Raw genomic sequence first — 20,574 nt, 5'->3', positions numbered from 1 at the left:
TAGACTACAGCAGACCTGCATTTTATGTTTTTAAGGTCAGTGCAGCATTGGCCACAGAAAAACCCTTCAGAGGCTGCTATAAAACACTTGTTCAGGTGTTTAATGACTTTAACCCGTTGAGCCTGTTTCAATTAATAGTTGCTCTTTCTGTATGATCTTCACTTTTTTATCGTAGAGTGTTGTCTAAATGGTTCAGGTTTTCACCATGGCTCCACACTGACAGTCATCTAGGTTGTATTGACTTTTCTAAGAAAAAAAAACCTTTTTGAGAGATATAGCAGGACCCCTTGTTTTGACATTGTGGAGAGAGAGAGTCCTAGAAGACAAATCACATATGTTTTGTTTATGTTCCAGCATCGCGGATCGAGTGCCTGCTCCAGACGCAGAGATGGAGCCAGGTGCCTATCGGGAAACGAAGAGAATGCCGAAGAGGGCGATGCGAAGACTCCGACGGAGACGGTTGAGGAGACCATCGATACCGTCGACGCCAGCAGTCTGGATGAGGAGAGGATGGATGGGGATGCAACGTCGATCAGCTGTGGTGATGTCGACAAGGTCATGGGGCTGCTCAGCGAGCTGCTCAAGATCATCCGGACTGCCCCTCAAACAATTGTAGGTGTAAACTAATGAGTGTGAGATAGATCGCCTCTTTCATCTCCACATGGTTAAGAAAACTGTTTTAGAAGAGATTTTTGCAACACATATCACTCAAGTGACACAGCCCTTCTAAATATACGATTACATTGTTCTCATTTTTAATACAAATTATGGAAATTTGGTGCAACGTGTCTTGTTCAACATATGACATATATCCACATATTTCATCCGTGAAAAAAACCTCTGTTGATATGACTATGACAATTAATATGGGTACAAGAAAGAGCCATATTCATTGGATAACACTAAGAGGTTCAGCATTTTTGGATGAAGTGTGTGTAATAAACAAAGACATATGTCATACGGGACACATTGCACATAATCGCCCATCATTGAAAGGAAAGGTAAGCCTGTTACCGAGAGAGCTAAGAAATGCACTCGTTCATATTTAGTACAGTAAAAGACAGAACAACAGCTCATATCATGTGCCGAGTCATGACATTTAACACAAATTTAATGCCTTTCTGGCTTTTAACAAATACACAATGTTTAGATTGCCATTGTGTTTTAGATATGCCCATCTGCCAATGATTCCTTCAATATGCATTTCTAAACTTATTTTTCACCTTTAAATTGTTTTTTTTCTATTGCATTCAGATGCAGCCTCAAACCAAGCTACCACTTTTCCCCACCTCAGTGACTATCAACAGCCCACCGGCACCGGATCCATGGCCTGTCATGTGTCACATGTTCAAACACAGGTATGGTCAGTGCTTACATTTGTTCATGTTCAGTCCCACCTGTTCAAGAATGAATCTGTCCTGTCTCAGTCCCACAATTCCAATAACTGTAAGGTGCACTTATGGGGTGTTGCAATAAAGTTTCAATCGATTGCAAATCCCCAAAATCAAGCGTTAGTCTTGCAATTAATTGCAAATTTGCAATTGATCGCAAGTCGACTTTTTTGCAACGCCCCATTAATAAGAGAGAGAGAGAGATAAAATAAAAGCTAGATCTAAGTAACTTAATCTAATTGATAAACTTAATCCTAACAACTCCTCGGAAATTAAGGAGACTAGTGGGGCGTTTGAGTTGCAATCGATTGCAAATATCAGTTGCAAATTTTGCAACTTGCGATCAATCCCAACTTTCTTGCAACACCCCATTAGACAATGGCTAAGGCTTAGCAACATTATTGGATAGATGTGACCTACTTGTACTTGTACACATTATATTTCACCATGTAAATGGTATTAGACTAATTTATGAATAATTATTTATTTATTTATGCATTTTCCATTTTTGCTGGTTTCCTCCCTCTCTTCCTGCTGCAACCCCCCCTTTAAATCTTTGGTTTGGTCTTGTCCATGTTTTTATAATCATTAAAAGTAACCTTTCCAGTTCATTTCCTTCCCCACTTATGCCCAGCCTGAATATGTGTAAAGAAATAGTTGTAGTGTTTATGTTATATATGATTTTTCAGTATAAAAATAATAATATTTGGTTCGTGTATAGCGCATTATATAATGTCTCTATGCGCTTCATAGAGGTATCTAATTGATATTTACTGGAGCCAATCCAATTGAAATGAGCACCTTAATTCAAATGGAGATTTTTTTGTTGTTCTTCTTCCAATTCCAGGAATCTCTTGGAGAGTCTGCTTCTCCTGCTCTCCTGTCCTGTCACTTCATCCAATGAGACGTTGAGTAGTATCATCAGTGAGATCCTGAGTGACATGCTTGACCATTGGCCAGGTAAGAAGAACATTCGTGACCGTACTAGGACACCATCAGCATTATCGATATGAACATTAAAGGCATCGTTTAACAATGTTAATTTGAGATGCATTGCCCTACGCGTTATCAGTGTCTATGATGTGTTGTTATATTGAAGCCGTAAATTGCGCTTCAAAATGATCATGAAGTGCCTCAAAAATATAAAATCTTTGAGTGACCAGTTTTGCCATACTGATTTTTCCCAATAGACTAGTGTTTTTAAAAACCGTTAAGAAAACGTTTTTTGAAATTTTGATTTCCAATAAAAAATATCTTGATAAACAGACAGGCTGCCGGCTTGTATAAGTCATGGGTTCCTGACTGACCTAAAGGTTTCTAATTATAATTGCAGCATCCCTTTAAAACAAAAGACCAACATCATTCTTGTGATCAGTGTATCTAGATGAAGTGATAGTGAGAGAAGTGATGTAAGTGGATGTAGAGATATCAGGAGGAGGAATAGGAGGAGCAGAAGTGGGTAATACTAATTATGAAAATCAGAAGTCCTTTGATTTACAGCAAATATCCTAGTGGCTCTGCCAGTAATCATTAAATCAGTATTAAAGGCAAGTGTCAAACTCTGATGATATATTGTTTTGAGCAGAAATCACAAATAAAATCACCCCTAGCAGACAAAAATAAGTGCATCTATTTTGTGTTTAAGGATTTTTTATATTTTCAAAAGCAAAATAAAACCCACTTTATATTAAGTAAATAGTTGTGTCAGGAAGAAAAATGCATTCTTGAAAATTTTGCATTGAAATTGCGTCACCTTCAAACAGGCCTCCTCTACATGTTCAGCGAAGTAGAAACCTGCAAGGCCCTCTTCCAATCACTCACCAGTAACTATGGCGATGAGGAATCCACTGAATTTGAGACCAGCCTGCACCAGCTAGGTCTCCGCCTGGTCTACACCCAAAGCACACTACATTACATTGACCTTATCAGCAGCATCGTACGACCTCCAATGACCTTCTGACCCGGGTCGAGAACGAGGGGATACTGGGGGCGTTGAGCAGGGCGTACATGATGGCAGGGAGTAGCCCTCATGGTAGGCAGGCCCTGGCTAGGGTGTTCTGCATGGCTGATAACTTGGAATGTCTCCTGCCGCTAGCGCATCTCATGGAGACAAGAGACACAGGTGAGAATTTGATTTAAACAAAAGCTGTTCTTAATTTTTTTTTTGGGGGGGGGAGGGGGAGGGGAGAGCGCATTTCTCTAAGTTTTTGAGAAGCATGATACCTGTATCTACCTTCTATCTCTCTTTGCCTCTATTTCCACTTCTCCTGAATTCGGCTTGTGTTTCCTTTTCTCTTACACCTAAACACTCTTTGATTCTGCTCCTGCCTTATCATCTCATCGTCTCTTTCTTTCAAACTCACTTGGCAGTAAGGCATTTAGCCTCAAAACTTTTTAATTTGCAACAACTCAAATGTGGAGCAGTAAGCTATCATCTTTTTCTAATTTTTATATTTTTTCATTTCACTTTATCTTTTAGAAATCTAAAGAGAATAACAATGACATACAAGACAAGAATACAGAATGCAATCAAAATCAGACTATTAAAGTAATGTCTGGGGATCACTAAAAAACCTGAGGTCCTGTAAAAGGCTTTCCTCATTAGCCGATAGTAGAAATCATCCAGAATAAAATCGAAATTAATTTTAACACAATCATTTATGTCTAAATCTAATTTGACAGGAGATGAGAAAGTCCTGCTGACAAGCAAGAAGACTGCAACCTATGGCTATGCAGCCCAGCTGCTCACGCTCATTGTACAGTACTCTGAAGACATTCCATTCATGCACAAGAATGTCTCTGCCCTCTTGGAAAGCTGCACAGAGGAACACAGTAAGTTACAGAATTCTCCTTCTTAACTCTAACAATGTTAAGAGCCAGGGTGATAATGCTACTTTGTGATCTCCTGGAGCATCGGCTGGGATGAATATGTGCAAGATATAAATGTTGCTATGGTTATAGGATTGGAAAAGGGAGAAGAAAAAAAGAGAGAGAAGCCCATCATTTTGTATACTGTTATCCCCATTATATATTTCAAAAAGAAAGAAAAAGAGAAATAAGGAAATTAATATTAAAAAGAAAGGCGTTGGTGATTATAGTCAGCTCTTGACTGATTGCCATTACAACATAAACAGCATCAATGATTTCTGTTTGAATACGAACAGGCTGATTCTTCCACGAATTGGGGATTAATAAAGAATGCACGATCATTAAGGTTGATCACAATATTTGTTTTATGTTCCTTCTCTCCCTGGCTCAGTCGTCCATAAGTGGGTGGAGCCTCTGAAGACCATCAAGATCGATGCTAGCTGTATCAGCAACATGACTGAATACCTCAACCTCAACATGACTCAGATGACAAGTAACCTTACCAATACAGCTCCTGGCATTCTGACGTGTCTCAGGACACTGCAGCACGTCGTCTGCCCACCGAAGGTCATGGCCGAAAAAGGTATCATTTTTTTTCTTCATGACTTTTTAGTGTTGTTTGGAATATGAGACAATGGAGAAAATTAGAATTGTATTTAAAAAAAAGTTGAGAATAAATGAATGTTACAAAAAATGTAGGAAGATGGAGAGAAAGTGAGCTAAAGATTGTGATAGGAATAGAGATAGAGAGAGATTGGTTGACAATCAGAGACAAGAAGGAGACAGATGGATAAAGAAAGGGAGGAGGGAGGGAGGGAGGGGGGGAGAAATAGAAAAAGAGGAAGTAGGAAAGACTAGGATTTTTTTTCTTAACATATTCATATCCTGCTTTACCTCCCTCTTTTGCCTTTACCCAGGTCTTCAAGTGGATTTAAAGTACAAGGTTGCCACGATGCAAGTCTTTACATCGGGAGCTCTCTCTGCATTCACCACCTGTATGAAGGTATGAACATCCTGTCCCTTTTCAAATCTACACAGTAAAATAATAAACATCTCCATGACCAAGCATGATGCATTCAGTGACTTTCAGTTAATCATGTTTCTCTATCAAATATGAATTCATACAGTGCACAGTCAGAATCTCTCCTAGTAGTTTGTGATCATTTTCAAAATGTTTTTTAAACCTTCTTCATATATTCTTCCTTGCTGTCTCATATTGGCAGAGTACATTATTTGGATTGCCTTCCACTTATTGGCTTTAATTTTTAAATTAGCGAACATACAATGAACTTATTTTCTTACAGCTTGCATTATACATTATCTAGTGATTACAAAATATAAATTCTTGTTAGGGAAAAGTTATTATCCAAGTCATTCAGTTTTATATACAGGAATTGCTGTTTAATAATGCCTTTGAAATTTTGCCCCTTTCCTGTTAATACTGTTGGTATGATGTTTTCTGATTATACTTAATAGTTTTTAGAGATCCTGTGTTTTATGAATGCTTCTCCGTACCTCTCATACTTGCAGAAAGTATCCGACTACATGCTGCGCCCATGGCAACAAGGAATCAGCCTTGCTAGTGGCCACACCCACATGCTGGAGAGTATGGTGCTGTGTCTATTACGACTCGTCAAAGGCATGCTGACACAGTTACTGGAGTACAAGGATACCCAGGTATGTCACTAAATGACAATATGTGGGACTATAACAAGTGATGTGTAGATGATCTTTGTGTCTAATAGCGATCTTAAAGGTAAAGACCAGTATTGGAAACGCCCCAATTTCAAAAAATTAAATGGAAGCTCTCATTACCAAATATGTTTTGACTAATACATGATGATACAAAATTTGCCGGGAAACCACCTATTAATTCATATATTTGGTAAATTTGTTTCTCTCATGGTCTGTGAGAGATATAGGGTAGTCCCATATACATCTTTCTGTGTATAGTGCTTGTAACTTTACGAAGAATGGGCCAAATTTCTTATCATTTTGATGATTCCAGAACCTTGCAGATGCTAGATGCTAGATGATCAACCTTTTCTGATCGATTCCACAACGTTTCTTTCACAATGCAATCACATGACCATAACTAGTCTTTACCTTTAAACAGTCAAAATATGTGTTTTTGTCCTTAAATGGTAATGGAATGTTGTTTTGTTTACATTTGTGATACATACTGGTGTACCTAATGTATAAATTGATGGACACATTTAAAGTGTACCAACAAAAAATAAATATGTACTCCAATATCAATCCATTTGCATATTTGATATTGTTTGCATTATCAGTTATATTTACAGACTTCTTTTATTTCTCTTTAATCTACGCTTGCTTTGTGAATTCAGAAACAATGTATATATTCTTTGAAATTACCCCTCTGCCTGTTTCGCAGACATTGTTAAACTGCTATTCTAATAAAAATTAGTAAAAAACTTCAATGAAAATTAATGAAATTATAACCATTGATATGAAATCCCAATAAAAGTGTATACTAATACAAATTAATACATACCTATAGAATTTATTTGCCTGTCTGATATCGTACAGTAAACAACTAAATTTTTCATACCCTTACCAACTTTTTAATTATGTGAAAAATTGATTGTCCCAATTTATGTTTCTTGAGAATGTGACATATTAAAGAGAAGTTTGAGTTCTGGGAAGAGGTGAAAAATAATTTGTGAGCGTTATCACTGTTATTATGCAAGGGTGGAAGAACATCAGATAAAATATGTTCCCTAAAAAGCATGGCTCTTCAAATGCCTTCATATTCTAAATATGGCATGTAACATGATACAAATCAGGACAGATTTTTATGCCATGTGTTAGTGTAGTCCCATATACATCCTTCTGTGTACAGTGCTTGTAACTTTACCAAAACTTGGCCAAACTTCTTATCGTTTTGATGATTCCAGAACCTTGCAATACACACGAATACTTATATGCTAGATGATAAAGCTTTTCTGATCAATTCCACACCGTTTCTTTCACAATGCAATCGCATGACCAGAACTCAACTTCATCTTTAAAGCCTACACCTCAAAGTATTAAAAAATGCCTTAATCAACTAGTCCACCTTTCATTCTTGAGTTACGAAAGACACAAAAAACATCAAATTTACACGGGGTATGAATAATTCAGTTCTTAACAATGTTTTTTCTTTCATTCTTGTGCATCTCTCTCATCCATGCAGTACTGTGATGAACGCTTGGTGAATAACCTGCTTCTCCTGCACACAGTCATCTGCTCTGCTCCTACCAGCGGTATCCTTAGCAACACGGCGTCCGAGATCCAGAATGGTATCGTTGACATTCTCATGACCTTCACCAAGCCAATGGGTGAGATCAAGGAGCAGACGGAAGCAGGTAGGACATCCCTTAAGTCTGTACATGGAAATGACTTACAGGAATTACAGCGTACCAAACACCCCCCAAGAAATCGTTTTTGTACAGCTAGAATTTATCAAATCAACCCCTAAAGCTTTTTCCCAGCATTCTATAGGCCAACGGATAAGTAGTATGAAGAAGATATGGAGTAGAACACATAAAACCTCGCACCTTGTTCATGGAACCAAGTAGGATGTGGGTTCCATGAGGGCCGTATTCTATACAAATAGGCAAGTAGGTTACCCCAAGTCGGTTTTATGTTAATCAAGAGTTTTTTAAAACTGCAGTATCTCTTAATATAGGAGTAATATTTTAAGCTAATTTCTTTGTATAAAGTATAGCCACAGGGAACCCCTAAACACACAGAGAACAGTATGCTTTTTGATGATTGGTACACTTTAATGACATATTAGTATCAAGTTTTTATACTGCATGTGCTGCAACTATAGATTCCTGTTTATGCTCTGACAAATGCTCTGATGACAATTGCTACAGGCTTTATTTAATTCAAGATGTAGGGTTAGGTTTGCTCTTGGGTTTATGGAAGGTGTAGGGTAAGGAGAAGAGTCCGGTATGGTGTTTGATCTAAGATGAAGTTGCAAATTCAGTTAGTGTATGCAATCGAAACTGAAGCTTGTGTCCTAGAAGTTTTTTGGTGATCATCCCAAGTTAGGATCACTCAGATCCAACTGTGCCCTGAATCGGAGGGCCTTATTTTATAAAGAAAGGTGTAAAAGTCAATTATAAAATCTCATGGTAGAGTTATGATTTTATGCTGTGCACTGAGAATATATATCGAAATTCTAACTCTGAGATGAATGTGATATATTTATGATTGGATACTTCGGGTTTAAAGTGAAATTACTGTATTTCCATTGAATCAGAGGGCTTAATTTTGTAAAGAAAGGTGTAAAAGTCCAATCTTAAAGTCTCATGGTGGAGTTATGATTTTATGCTGTGCACTGAGAATATATCAAAACTCTAGCTCTGAGATGAATGTGAAACATTTTCATTTAATTTCATTTTATTTCATTCGTCATATAAAAACATACATGATTATAACATTGATATTTACAGATAAGTAAAGAACATACAAATAACATAACGAAAGACAAACATAAAATACAAATATATATAGGAATGAGGAACCAGCAAGAAAGAACAATTAAGTCTTGTGTGGGGCTGGTCCCTAGCTATATGAAACATTTATGATTGGATACTTCAAGTTAAAGTGAGAGTACTATATTTCCTTTACGGGTAATATGAGCGCAACATGAGCATTACTATTGCTAACTCAAGAAGTAAATTTTTTTCTGACAAATTTCTGACAAATATTTGACAACATTCTCCCTTTCTATCTGCAGACATTGCCAAGAGCTGTTGGACCAGGATGTTGCACACGTTGTTGGAGTACGTCCCCTCCGCCCCCTTTGCCTTTATTGGTGGTTTACAACTCCTGTCTGAATTGCTGCCACTCCCGTTACCCATGCAGACACAAGAGGTATGTCATTCACTCTGGAAGCCATCACGCAAAAAGCTATGACCATATTATACAATAAAGAAGACATCAGGTTGGGTTTGAAAGACTTGATGCTGCAAATACACTTATCAAGATCCTGTCTGGAAGGAGGAGGAGGTGGCAGAATCCACCCCCGGACGCATGCCGTGATATGTTTCAGGATGTATTCTTTTTTTGTGCCACAAGCTTTCATGACTTTATGGCCTAGAGTCCTACGCATGCGTTTAATCCCAAATTGATACAATTTTGACTTACCTGCACATGTCTTTCCACATGCATTGTACACAATGCAGAATCGTCAATGTCAGAACATGTAAATAGTTAATTACCGATAATTCACAAACCCTATATGTATATACAATTGCATGTGCATATTCAATAGAAAATGTCAATTTTCAGAATTCTTTGTTAATTCTTCTTGGCCAAGATCCTAGGGGATGGGGTGGAATCTCCCCCTCTCCCTCCTAAGGCTTAGAGAGAGCGCCAAAACAACCTGGCCTTTTTAAGATTACTTAAGTCTTGTAACTGCTGCGTCTTCAGATTACTAAAATCTCCTCTCCTACTTCTCACACACAGAGTTTGTCTGAATTGGAGGTGCAGCAGGCTCTGAACCTGCGTCGCCTGTGGAGCCTTCATCTCCACTCGGAGACTGCCTCCATCCAGAAGATCCTGGGGGAGCTATCCCTCTCCAGCTCCCCGCCCTTCAACATTTCCTGAGGAGGTTCAGCTGCCAGCTGGCTGATCTGGCTGGCTCAACAGCTCTGGTGGTCATCAGGTTAGTTTGGGGTGATTTGATGCTTGCTCTAGCGACATTCGGATCCAGTGACATTTGCCCTGGCAGGCTTGTTTGTTTGATTGATTTTATTTCTGCTTTCAAACAACAAATACAAGGTTATACATTTTCACATAAGTAGTACATACATAGCAAATCATGTTTAATAATATTATACAATAACCATAATACAAATCATACAAATGAGTATAACAGATATTTGTATATATTTTTCATTGAACTAAAGAGATCAATTTCAGAACGCAGGAGATCGCCATCTTGAGCAGTTAGGCTTTGTTTTGTTAAAGTAAAGCTATGATTATGTTGTGATTAGGCAATAGATTAGGTTTAGGGATAGGGTTAGGTTTAGTTTGGGCCCATTGCTGAAGTTAGGAATTCAGGTATTGTAGGCAACTGACAGCGGAGAATTTATTGCTTAAGCACGTACTGAGGAAACTGCTTTTGATGTAGCATAACTGCCCATTATATATTGTGGTGCATTATGATATTCCCTAACTGATTTTGTTATTTTACGTAGGGACAAAAATTATAGATGATGTTATCGAGGATAACATGAAGATGCCCTTTTGATCATTCTTGGTTCATTTTGAAGTTCTTGATATGTGTAACAAATGGATATTGCAAGTATCGAAATTAGAGAGTATTTTTAATGCTGATAAGCACCCTTAACAATTTCCTGTTTTCGACTCAGTGATCCTTTTCTCATATCTTACTGTTTGTCTCAATTTGTTCTCAGTCCCCCCCCCCCCCCACAGACATTTCACTCACTCTGTCTCTGTTTATTATGTTTGTCTATCTGTTCCAGGTCTTATCTCCAGGCCTTGTTGTCGTGCCTGGAACCTAGAGATGAGGGTAGTAGTAAAGAAAGACCGTGTAATGCCGATGCTACTAGAGTTCTTACTCTCTTGGTCTATCTCATCTCTCAACCGGCCATCAAGGCAGCATTCCTTCAGCTTTCAAGATCCAGGTATGGCAATTTTGAGTACTTGCAATGAGGCATTTTTAGAAGACTTCAAAAAAAAAAATTGTTATTGTGTAATCATTATGAACTGTGGGGTAGGTTAGGCCAGAAAAATGTAGACAATTTAGGGACAACTTGATGAAAACAGTAAATTCTGAAGAAATTGCCAACATTGGACAATACTTTTGATAGACAACATCTGTGGTCTGGACATTTTCACAAATATTTACAACTGAGAACCTTTCTCATTGAGACTTTCTCCCAGTTCTCTAAAACTCTGAATGTTTCATTATTACACTTGGTAGCTATATATAGAATTCAGAGAAATAAGGGAAAAGTAGTTCATGTTACCTTGCTCAAAGAAATGTTAGTACAGTTTATCAGGAGAACAAACAACAAACCACCTCCCACCCCCCAAGGAAAAATAAAAAGTTTCTGATAAATCATAATGTGTTGTCTTATTTCGACATGAATTTGTCTTGGACAGTGCAAAGGCTGATGAGCAGTTTGTCGGTGTGTTGCCACGGTTACTGACGTTACTGAACGAGCCATCTAGAGCATCCAGTCACCAACAGGCCCAAGAGTGCATTGTGGTAAGTAGAGAAGATTAAATAAGAAACTATTGGATAGAGGAACTGGAAAGAAAATGATCATTACTATGTGTCAAATTTCTTGACTTTTTGGTCTATGCATTATGTTTATCTATTCTCTACCTATGTATTATAATTGAAAGAAAAGATTTCACTGAAAGTTAGATAAAGCACATGTTGCCATTTCCTTATCTTTGTTTTTCTTCAAACTAAATTTCACTTGTATGCAGCGTTTCTGTCTTCATTTGAACTATAGTGGTCTCTTTTTTAAACGACATTGTATTATGTAATGCTAAAATGACTTGAAAAAGAATAGAAAGGGAAAGAAAAGGGAGTAGAAAAGAGAAAGGGAGGTGAGCGAGGTATGATTAAATTTCTGGAAATGTCTTCACTCTTGGCAGACCTTCTTGCAGTCTCTGTGCGACCCTGAGATCACCCTCATGTCCTCGGAGACCATGTTGATGAGTGAACATCTAGCCTGTAGCCTGCCCTCTAGAGACCACATGGAGATGGTCTGCGGAGCCCTGCTGGATCACGTGACCAGTCCTAACCACTCCTACGCCAGCATCCTCCCGGCTCTACGCATGCTCACCATGCTCCTGGATCATAACTATGGATTCTTTCACCTCAAGAGGTAGGGTCAGAGTTCTCTCAGAGTCTGGGAACATGTCAGGATTCTTGCCCGTCATAAGTAGCCCTTGCTGTAACATTGAGCGTAAAAGGATGGGGATGTCACTTGTGGAACCATGACTACTTTTTCTGGAATATGTTGCTGCATAAATGGTGCCTTATAAATCCAAATGTACTGTTACTGTGGCTTATATATTTAGCAGTAAAAAACCTCTTGATTTCTCTGAATTATAAGGAAATTATGAGATTGATTGCTTGTTGGCTTTAAATATTATTCACCCAATACACCAGGGCCATGTATTATAAAGCCTTTCGATTGATCGTAAGGTTAATATTAAACGTAAATCTATGGATCATCGTGTTTTAATCAATCATAACTCTTTATAATACGGGGCCCTGTACATGTATTCTGGAGATGAAATTTTAATGAAATTTCTTCGCTATCTGCATGGATTTTAAATTCCATTGTGTCAAAGTCTGTTAACAGAGATCCTTTTGAGAACCAGCCACTGTTTCAAGGTGTTATACACTTTTCTTTGCGTGCGAAATGCAGCTCATTGGACAAGAGACCGGGAGCCTTCCACAGCCTCCTTGGCCGTCTTACGGAGGCCTTCAGCAGGGAGAGCTCCGACTACCTCTCCACCCTGTCCAACACCCTGGACCTGCTCCACCTCCTGCTCACCAGGGAGGGAGACCAGGAGACAGCCAGCATGGGGGAGGAAGGGGGAGGAGCTGCAGGAGGGGTAGCTGGAGGGTACAGGACGCTGGCCATGGATGTGAGGGAGCTTGGAGAGTCTCTCAGGTGGTCGGAAGATGCAGCGCACCCCCTCAGGAGGCTGGAGAAGATCCTGGTGGTATGTAGTCTCAGGGTTTTTGGAGATGGCTTGTGTGTTAGATAGATTCAAGCTTCAAGATTCAAGATGCAAGATAATTTATTGTCTGATTTTAAAAAATGCAGAAATTCGTCCTCCACTGGCGAGTGACATACGTATACAAGCAACATAAACAATATATACATACATTCGAGGATACAAAGAAAATACAACAATAATAATAACAATAATAGCAACAACAAAACTGATCTGAAAATTTGAAAACTGGCATTCAAAGTCGAATCTCGACAATGCACAGATAGATGGTTTTGCTAACAGTGCTGCGGGAGGGATGTTGAGAATGCCAGAGTGGAGGATACAGTAGGAAAATTAGGAGTTTTTTAGGAGTTAACAAACGAACAAACAAACAAAAAAAAGGTTTGATGAACATGCTTTGATGAACATCGGAAGTCAACTTTGCAGAGGAAATGAAGCATAGTATTGTTGAAGAGATTTTAAAACGACGTAAACTAAAGGATTTGATCTCAGTTATGTTCCAATGTCATTCATAAAGATATTCTTGATACATATTTCAGATTGTTTTACTAATAATCTATGTTTAATCAGGGAACAATACACATGGTCGATCATATATAATTTATATTTTCATTTGGTAAAATGAAACGCTCCTTTCCTGTCTTGTTATTAAACTCAGGATTGCTGTAAGCATGATGAGACCATGGAGCACCTCCTGGACACAGTCAGCTCTCTCCTTCAAGCCTTAGACAGCCCTGAAACCAAGGTACCAAACCCACTGTACACCATGCTACCTGACAGTATGGGTCTCCATGAGCAGTTCAACGGCCGTCTTGTCTTCTACGTGACCGAGGACGATGACGAGAGAGTGACCACAGGGATGTGGTTGGGTCTACCTTCCCTTGATGAGCTGGATACAGAGCCAGAAATGGTAAGAACTGATATTCACTGAAGAAAAGGTTTGTCCTCACTGCTTTCCAGACCTCATTTTTCTCTGGTAGATTCAAATTTTGCATCATGTTGTGTATATAGTTTGTTACAGTGCAAAAAAAAGCAAACAATCAATAGCTGTTATATGTACTACTTTATGTTGTGTATATAGTTTGTTACAGTGCAAAAAAAAGCAAACAATCAATAGCTGTTATATGTACTACTTTATGTTGTGTATATAGTTTGTTACAGTGCAAAAAAAAGCAAACAATCAATAGCTGTTATATGTACTACTTTACAATTTTTAGGTTTGTTTGAAAATATCCATCCATTTTTTTTCCTACATTTTTTTTGCTTCTTTTAAAAGAAAAATTTACTGAGTTGATTAAGAAGACTAAGCCCGATTTTTTGTAATTAAGTCCATAAATTTTAGTATCTATCTAGTCTTCCTATATAAAACGTCTTTTGTTTGAGATTTTTTAGACAGATTAGTGTAAATATGGTGTAAAAATATCTTCGTTTGAATATTCTAGTAGACAGCATAGACACTTTATGCATGCCATAGAGAACTAGGCTTAATCATACTTCTTCTGACGAACCCCATTTTGTCCGATGTGCAGGCTCGCTGTGACCTGGAGGAGATCAGGGCCAAACTATTGCCAAACTTTGACCTTCAATCGGAGCTTGCTAAGGGACTTGGTGTGGAAGATGTGTCACCTGATAAAAAGAAGAGGTATGTCACATGATCTTTGTCCAGATGTTACACGGTAAATCACCGCCCTCAAAAAACAATACTACATTGTTTTAAGTGTATATTAAAGGCATCTGCATGCAACAATGGTCCTCATGTATTCACTCAGCTCTATCAGCGTGTTTCTATTAGTTATACTGAATTTATCCGGTTGAAGAAAGCGTATAATGCCAGGGAAGGGCAGTTTATATCTACGTGCATTATCCGGATAAAATACACTGCTCCGATCTAGCCAGGAAAAAGGCCATGAAAAAGTTCATCGAACTCTGGCTAAGGTCACCGCAAAGTATTGTGGGACTGCTAGGTCAACCTGTGATTGTAGTGTCGCGCGCGTAGGGTTAAAATATTCTGATCACGTGATCACTCCGATTTCCGGTTTCTCCCCGGTATGTGCACTCAATCGGAACGGGGTGTGGTTCTACTTGCGTTATCCGGTTAGCTTCCCCTGCATTATCCTTCTAAAGAAGGATAATTTTGCCAGTGAACGCGTCATCACTCTCCCCGGCATTATCCGGATAATGCCGGATAAAGTGTGTATCTATTAGGAAAAATTTATCCCTTATTGGCCATTAACCGGATAATGGCTTTAGATAGAAACACGCCGTATGTTATAAGATTCAGAAATGTGAAGCATGTTACCTTTTATGCAATTTTTTTTTTTTAATCTTTTTTTTTTTGCTCTTCATATCTGAACAAGGCTTTAGTGCAGGTTTCATTTTGTTATTGTTGTTATAGTTTGGCCAGTATGTACTAGTTTATTAAATTGTTTTCATAATTGTTTTGTTTGCAGGGGCCTGAACAGACGTTACAACCCTCTAACATTCAGTACAGGGAACAAAGGTGCCGGTGCAATCCGTAGATCACACAGTATGTATTAGTCTGACATCTACTAGTAGTCACAAAATTATTCCTTACATTGAAGAGCACACTAAGGACATCAATGAGAAGGCATTTGTTGTAATACAAGACCAAGATACATAGATGAAATCTCCCATTGAACTGTTGTTGGTCATATACACTAAAAAAAAAATGTAATCCTTACTATTGTTCAGCATGTCTCCAATTAACTAATAGATTACTGAGTTTGTACCTAGTACCCTGAAGTTTACTGCGGCATCATTTGCTGCAGGGTATGGTTAGTGTTGGCAAATGGATTTAAGGATATGCTTAGGGCTAAGTATAGTTTTGTTCCAGTATTGGAGTTATGGATTTGGTTAGTTAAGTTTGGTTACCCATGGTTATCGTATGATAATAATGATACTAATAGTAGAGTCTTGTATAGCGCTCATGTCTGGCACTCTGCTGCTCGCGGTGCTCCATTATTATTACTCGGACGAAAGCATGTTAAATCCTACCTATTGTTCAGCATGTCTCCAATGTACCCAGTTACCTAAAGTTTACTCTGGCATCATTTACAGCAGTTTTTATTTTGTCGAAAATCTAGGGATATGGTAAGTGTTGCAGATGGATTTAATGTTAGACTTAGGGTTAGTTTCAATGATCGGTATAGTTCTGGTCAATGATTGGAGTTAGGAATTGGGTTAGTTCAGGAAATTGGCAGTGGAGCATGTGTTGCGGGCACATGTTCTGTAGAACTTCGTACCCACGGCAGTCGTATGATAGTGATAGTAATAACAGTGGAGTCTTGTATGACTAGGTACCCACTTGCCTCACCTGGGTAAAGTGTGGCAAATGTAGATGAATGTCTTGCCAAAGGACTTTAATGCTGTGACAGGGATTTGAACCCTGTACTTTGTGGTTCACAATATAGAAACTGATCCACTGGGCCACAACACCTCTACTGTGCTATATGACAATGAAAGGACACCACCAGGCTAACTGAAACTGGTACAATTCTAACATTTTATTTTGTTACGCTATCAGGAGGCTATGGGAGGCCGGACTTTGGTCGCCGGGGGCGTGGAGGATACGATCTGTTCAGACAGCGTGCTCAGAACACCAGTAGACCGCCCTCTATGCACGTCGATGACTTCATGTGCGCAGAGAATGATGGTGGCAACCAACAACAACAGAAATCACAGAGAGTATGAGCAATCGTTTCGATCAGAAACTAGACTTTTGAGATTGTTACTATCTAATTATTAGCCTTTTAACAGTAAGAGGCAAATCACAGAGAGTATGAGCAATCGACTTGAGAAAGATGAACAAAAAGGAATGAAGTTAGATAAATGCAATGAGTTTGTTCAGTTGTGTTGATGGAAGTTTATTTTTCGTTAGTATAATAATAATAAAAATGATAATAAAAATGATAATATTCAGTTCTTGTATAGCGCATAATTCGTTATGAAATAACATCTCTATGCACTTCCAAAGAGCTTTTGAAATTATTACCCAAGCTTTAGCTCCAGCAGCCATTATCAGCGCACAGTAATGTAATTATGAAGCACATGTATATTTAAATGCACTTATATCGTATGATGTTTTTCATCATATTTTGTATCTAATAGGGCCCACCAGGAAGGAACGTTCGAGGTGATTTTCAGAGGGGTGGGATGCGAGGAGGCAGAGGTGGTTTCCATAACAACCAAGGCTCTTGGAATGGACCAAATTACAGAAGAGACGATGGTAAGATATTGGTGTGCATCGATCCTTCATCCAAGAGGATGCTGTGTGTGTTACGTCTTTTTCGAATCGATATATCCGTGTGACTACGCACTGACCGTTTTAACAATGGCAACGCTTCACCAAACCGGTGATCAATTTAAATGCATGTATTGAATAACCACACGTTTCAGTGGTATGTTGGCGAACTTGTACTTGCACAGTTTTATGAAACGAAATGGTGTCTTTACACTGCTCAATAGGACAAACCCCAGTAAGAAAAACAATAAAACAATAAATCCATTTTAAATAATGCAGCAGAATTCATGTTTTATTAAGATGCTTTTTGGTAGACATTCTAACTAGGTTGCATGTGATAAAGTAAATCAAGGATATTATTTCAGGCATATTTCTTTGAGCTGACCTCTGAACTCTGTGGTGTGTGTTTTGCAGGTAACCCGATGGGACGTGGAGGAGGGCGTGGCCGAGGTCAATGGGTCAACCGCCAGCAGAGAGGACCCTTTGAAGGTGGTGGACCTAGGGGATTCCCCCAAAGAAAGTGAGTCTTCTGGTATCATTAGCATCAAATCATGGGTTTTTCTAGGACCCAGCACTGTAGACATGACTTGAATCCCATGAAGTTGGTAGATTAGGCACAACACACTATCTGTCCTAGATTTTTGTAGTGCTGACAATTTGACTTGTATGGCGATCTTTTCTTCATCCAGTTCAAAGACATTGAATCTTTGGTTTGGGCAAAGGTTGTAGGAGAAAATAAATAACACTCTTGTGCAGCTGAATCATAGAAATATTGTAGGAAATTTTGCAAAATTTATACCATCGGCTATGTCAAAATAATGAAAATCCAAATTTCTTAAAATTGGATTACTTCATCGATTTTTATTTCTAAATGAGATTTGTAAGACCTGTTCATACTTTGAATTGATGTTCTTTCTGTAAAAGAAAACTGTGGCCACAATTTCAGTGATGATTTTAATAGCCCAAATATATACATTGTAAAATAGGTCAAATTATTGTGAAAACATGGAGAGATAAATTGGAAAATATTTGGGTGCTCTTGAAACAACATGTATTTTAAATATACAAACATGGTGCATTGAGAAAATCGTACCTTGACCTACTACTCTGGCTTTTTTTAAAAGTTTTTTTTTAATAATTTTTTTAAAAACTTCAGATGTAAATCTCATCCCAATTTAGTATCGTTCTTTCCAAGGTAGAATCTACATTAGTTCAACAATGTCAATCCTGTAGTTTCGCAACTCGAGCAAGGACTGAGGGATACAAATGTTAATGTTACAAATACATGTATGTTGAGGAAAAACAGATACATGTAGTTACATACTTACTGGTGGGAAGTTTGGATCTATTGCGCAATTCAAAATGATACCATTTGTTGAAAGTTTTAAAAAGTTGACACGACCACCATATGTTTTCTTGCACATGCTTATGTCAACAAGTCGTAGTTGTGTTATTACATACTACATTAAAGATTTTAGAGTGGTTTAAAGATAAAAGAAATAATGGAAAGATTTAAAGTATATTACATTATCACATGGGAGCCCAAAGAAAAATCCATCTTTCATCCAACTACATTATCTTTTTTACAATGTTATTCCCCTGTACTAGCCGTTCTGATGGTGGTGGACCAGACAATCGTATGGGACAACGAGACCAACCTTACAATCGGAGCGGAGGGGGTCATGACCGGGGGTACCAACCCCACGGTGGCCCCAGGGGTGGTGGAGGAATGAGAGGAGGAGGAGGTGGAGGAGGTAGAGGAGGAGGAGAAGGAGGAGGAGCAGGAGGAGGAGGAAGGGGTGGTGGTGGTGGTGGTAGTGGGGGCATGTCTAGGGTACCCTTCAGCCTCCGCCGAGGTGCAGGTGGTGGGGGAGGAGGAGGAGGAGGAAGGGGGTACCGACCTAGCAGCTCTCAAGGAGGAGAGAGATGGGGAGGCATGGATGGTGGTAGCAGGTAAGGACTGATATATACATATAGTCATATTGTCTGTTTGGAGCCAGAAGGGCATTAACTGGTATAAGTTTACATGGAATTAATGTCCTTCTGGTTCCAAGTAGACGATACAATGTTGTAGTTACATGTGTACATACTGAAAGGATTCAAATTCTCAATTGAGGCAGAACAGGCGCTGCATTATTTCAGTATTAAACAACAAAATACACAAAAAATGTTGGAAATCACAATTTATACTCTAATAACAACTCTCCAAATGCTGATATCATTAAGTGAAGAAAACAGAGTCAATATTTAAATCATTCATTCTGGTTATATTACAAGTACATTCAAATTTACCCTATGACACAATAGGATATGCTGTAACATTATACATAGAGCATTTGAATTAAGTTGGCCACGATTCTCTAGAGTAGTCACCAGTTAAACAAATAATTTGGAATGAGATCTTATAAATAAATGAACATTATAACATTTCTTGTCATCAGCCTGAATACATAAAAACAGGCATTCTGCTTCTTTAGTGACCAGAAGGACATATGCACATTAGGTACCAAGTTGAGTCATGAAACCCAATCACCTGTTATAGAGGTCTATGTATAAACTTGGGTATTCTTGATATCAAAATGAACATCTGTGTGACCCTGGGTAAAAAACCTGCAATAACCTTACATCTGCAACATGAGGCACATAGAGATCGCATCATTCATGTGTTATGAAATGTTTTCACTGATGGGGATTTTCATAGCTTGGCCAGTGCCAAAGATAACTTTTATTTTAAACTGTGAGTTAGCAAGAGACGTGGTGGAAGAAGTGGATGATAGAAAGAGATAATGTGGTCAAAAAAAGTATAAACTGCAGAAAAGTGCAGTAGTTTTAGAATTGGTTTTGGTATGAAAGATTCAGGGTTCAAAACCAAGTCAGTTTATAACCAGCTGCCGTAGGTAGAGCAGCAATACCCCAGTATTTAGTCTGTCACCTAGGTCTCTTGCATGTACGTTTCTGCAAGCATGACTCTTTTTTATCATTGTGTTTTCAGCCAATACACATGTTCAGATTTACTGGCTGAAGTACTGTAATTTTTACAATTTGCTAGAGTATTCAACAGAGCAAAATAGATAATCTTGACCAAAGATTTCCACCATTGGTTTGTACCTTTTTTCCCTGTGCACTCTGAAAGCTGATAATTATATCTTCAAATCCCCATGGCTTTAAATCCTTCATAAAGGAATAGGTAATAAATCTACTCTGAAGTCTGCAACATGAAGCACATAAAGATCACATCATTCGTGTGTTTTGAAATGTTTTCTCTGATGGGGATTTTCATAGCTGGGCTAGTGCCAAAGA

General features: G+C 38.4%; 1 protein-coding gene across 1 annotated transcript in view; it reads left to right on the top strand.

Annotated features, from left to right (window-relative positions):
• The window catches only part of LOC580517 (protein virilizer homolog), a gene marked incomplete in the record, with an annotated part of 33,823 nt that overhangs the window by 9,389 nt on the left and 3,860 nt on the right, over positions 1-20,574 (top strand). Inside the window, 24 exon segments of the mRNA XM_030975595.1 lie at positions 412-612; positions 1,255-1,358; positions 2,239-2,351; positions 3,155-3,358; positions 3,361-3,513; positions 4,074-4,223; positions 4,651-4,842; positions 5,177-5,262; positions 5,790-5,936; positions 7,459-7,630; positions 9,016-9,152; positions 9,747-9,870; positions 9,873-9,945; positions 10,769-10,930; positions 11,412-11,517; positions 11,916-12,148; positions 12,698-12,998; positions 13,672-13,923; positions 14,543-14,655; positions 15,464-15,540; positions 16,558-16,718; positions 17,142-17,259; positions 17,689-17,794; positions 18,883-19,227. Coding sequence (XP_030831455.1) covers positions 412-612; positions 1,255-1,358; positions 2,239-2,351; positions 3,155-3,358; positions 3,361-3,513; positions 4,074-4,223; positions 4,651-4,842; positions 5,177-5,262; positions 5,790-5,936; positions 7,459-7,630; positions 9,016-9,152; positions 9,747-9,870; positions 9,873-9,945; positions 10,769-10,930; positions 11,412-11,517; positions 11,916-12,148; positions 12,698-12,998; positions 13,672-13,923; positions 14,543-14,655; positions 15,464-15,540; positions 16,558-16,718; positions 17,142-17,259; positions 17,689-17,794; positions 18,883-19,227 — 3,830 coding nt within the window.

Source organism: Strongylocentrotus purpuratus, unplaced genomic scaffold, assembly GCF_000002235.5.
Source record: "Strongylocentrotus purpuratus isolate Spur 01 unplaced genomic scaffold, Spur_5.0 spur5_scaffold_8, whole genome shotgun sequence".
Taxonomy (NCBI): domain Eukaryota; kingdom Metazoa; phylum Echinodermata; class Echinoidea; order Camarodonta; family Strongylocentrotidae; genus Strongylocentrotus; species Strongylocentrotus purpuratus.
Note: the sequence above shows the minus strand (reverse complement) of the source record. Positions and strands in the feature narration are given on the sequence as shown.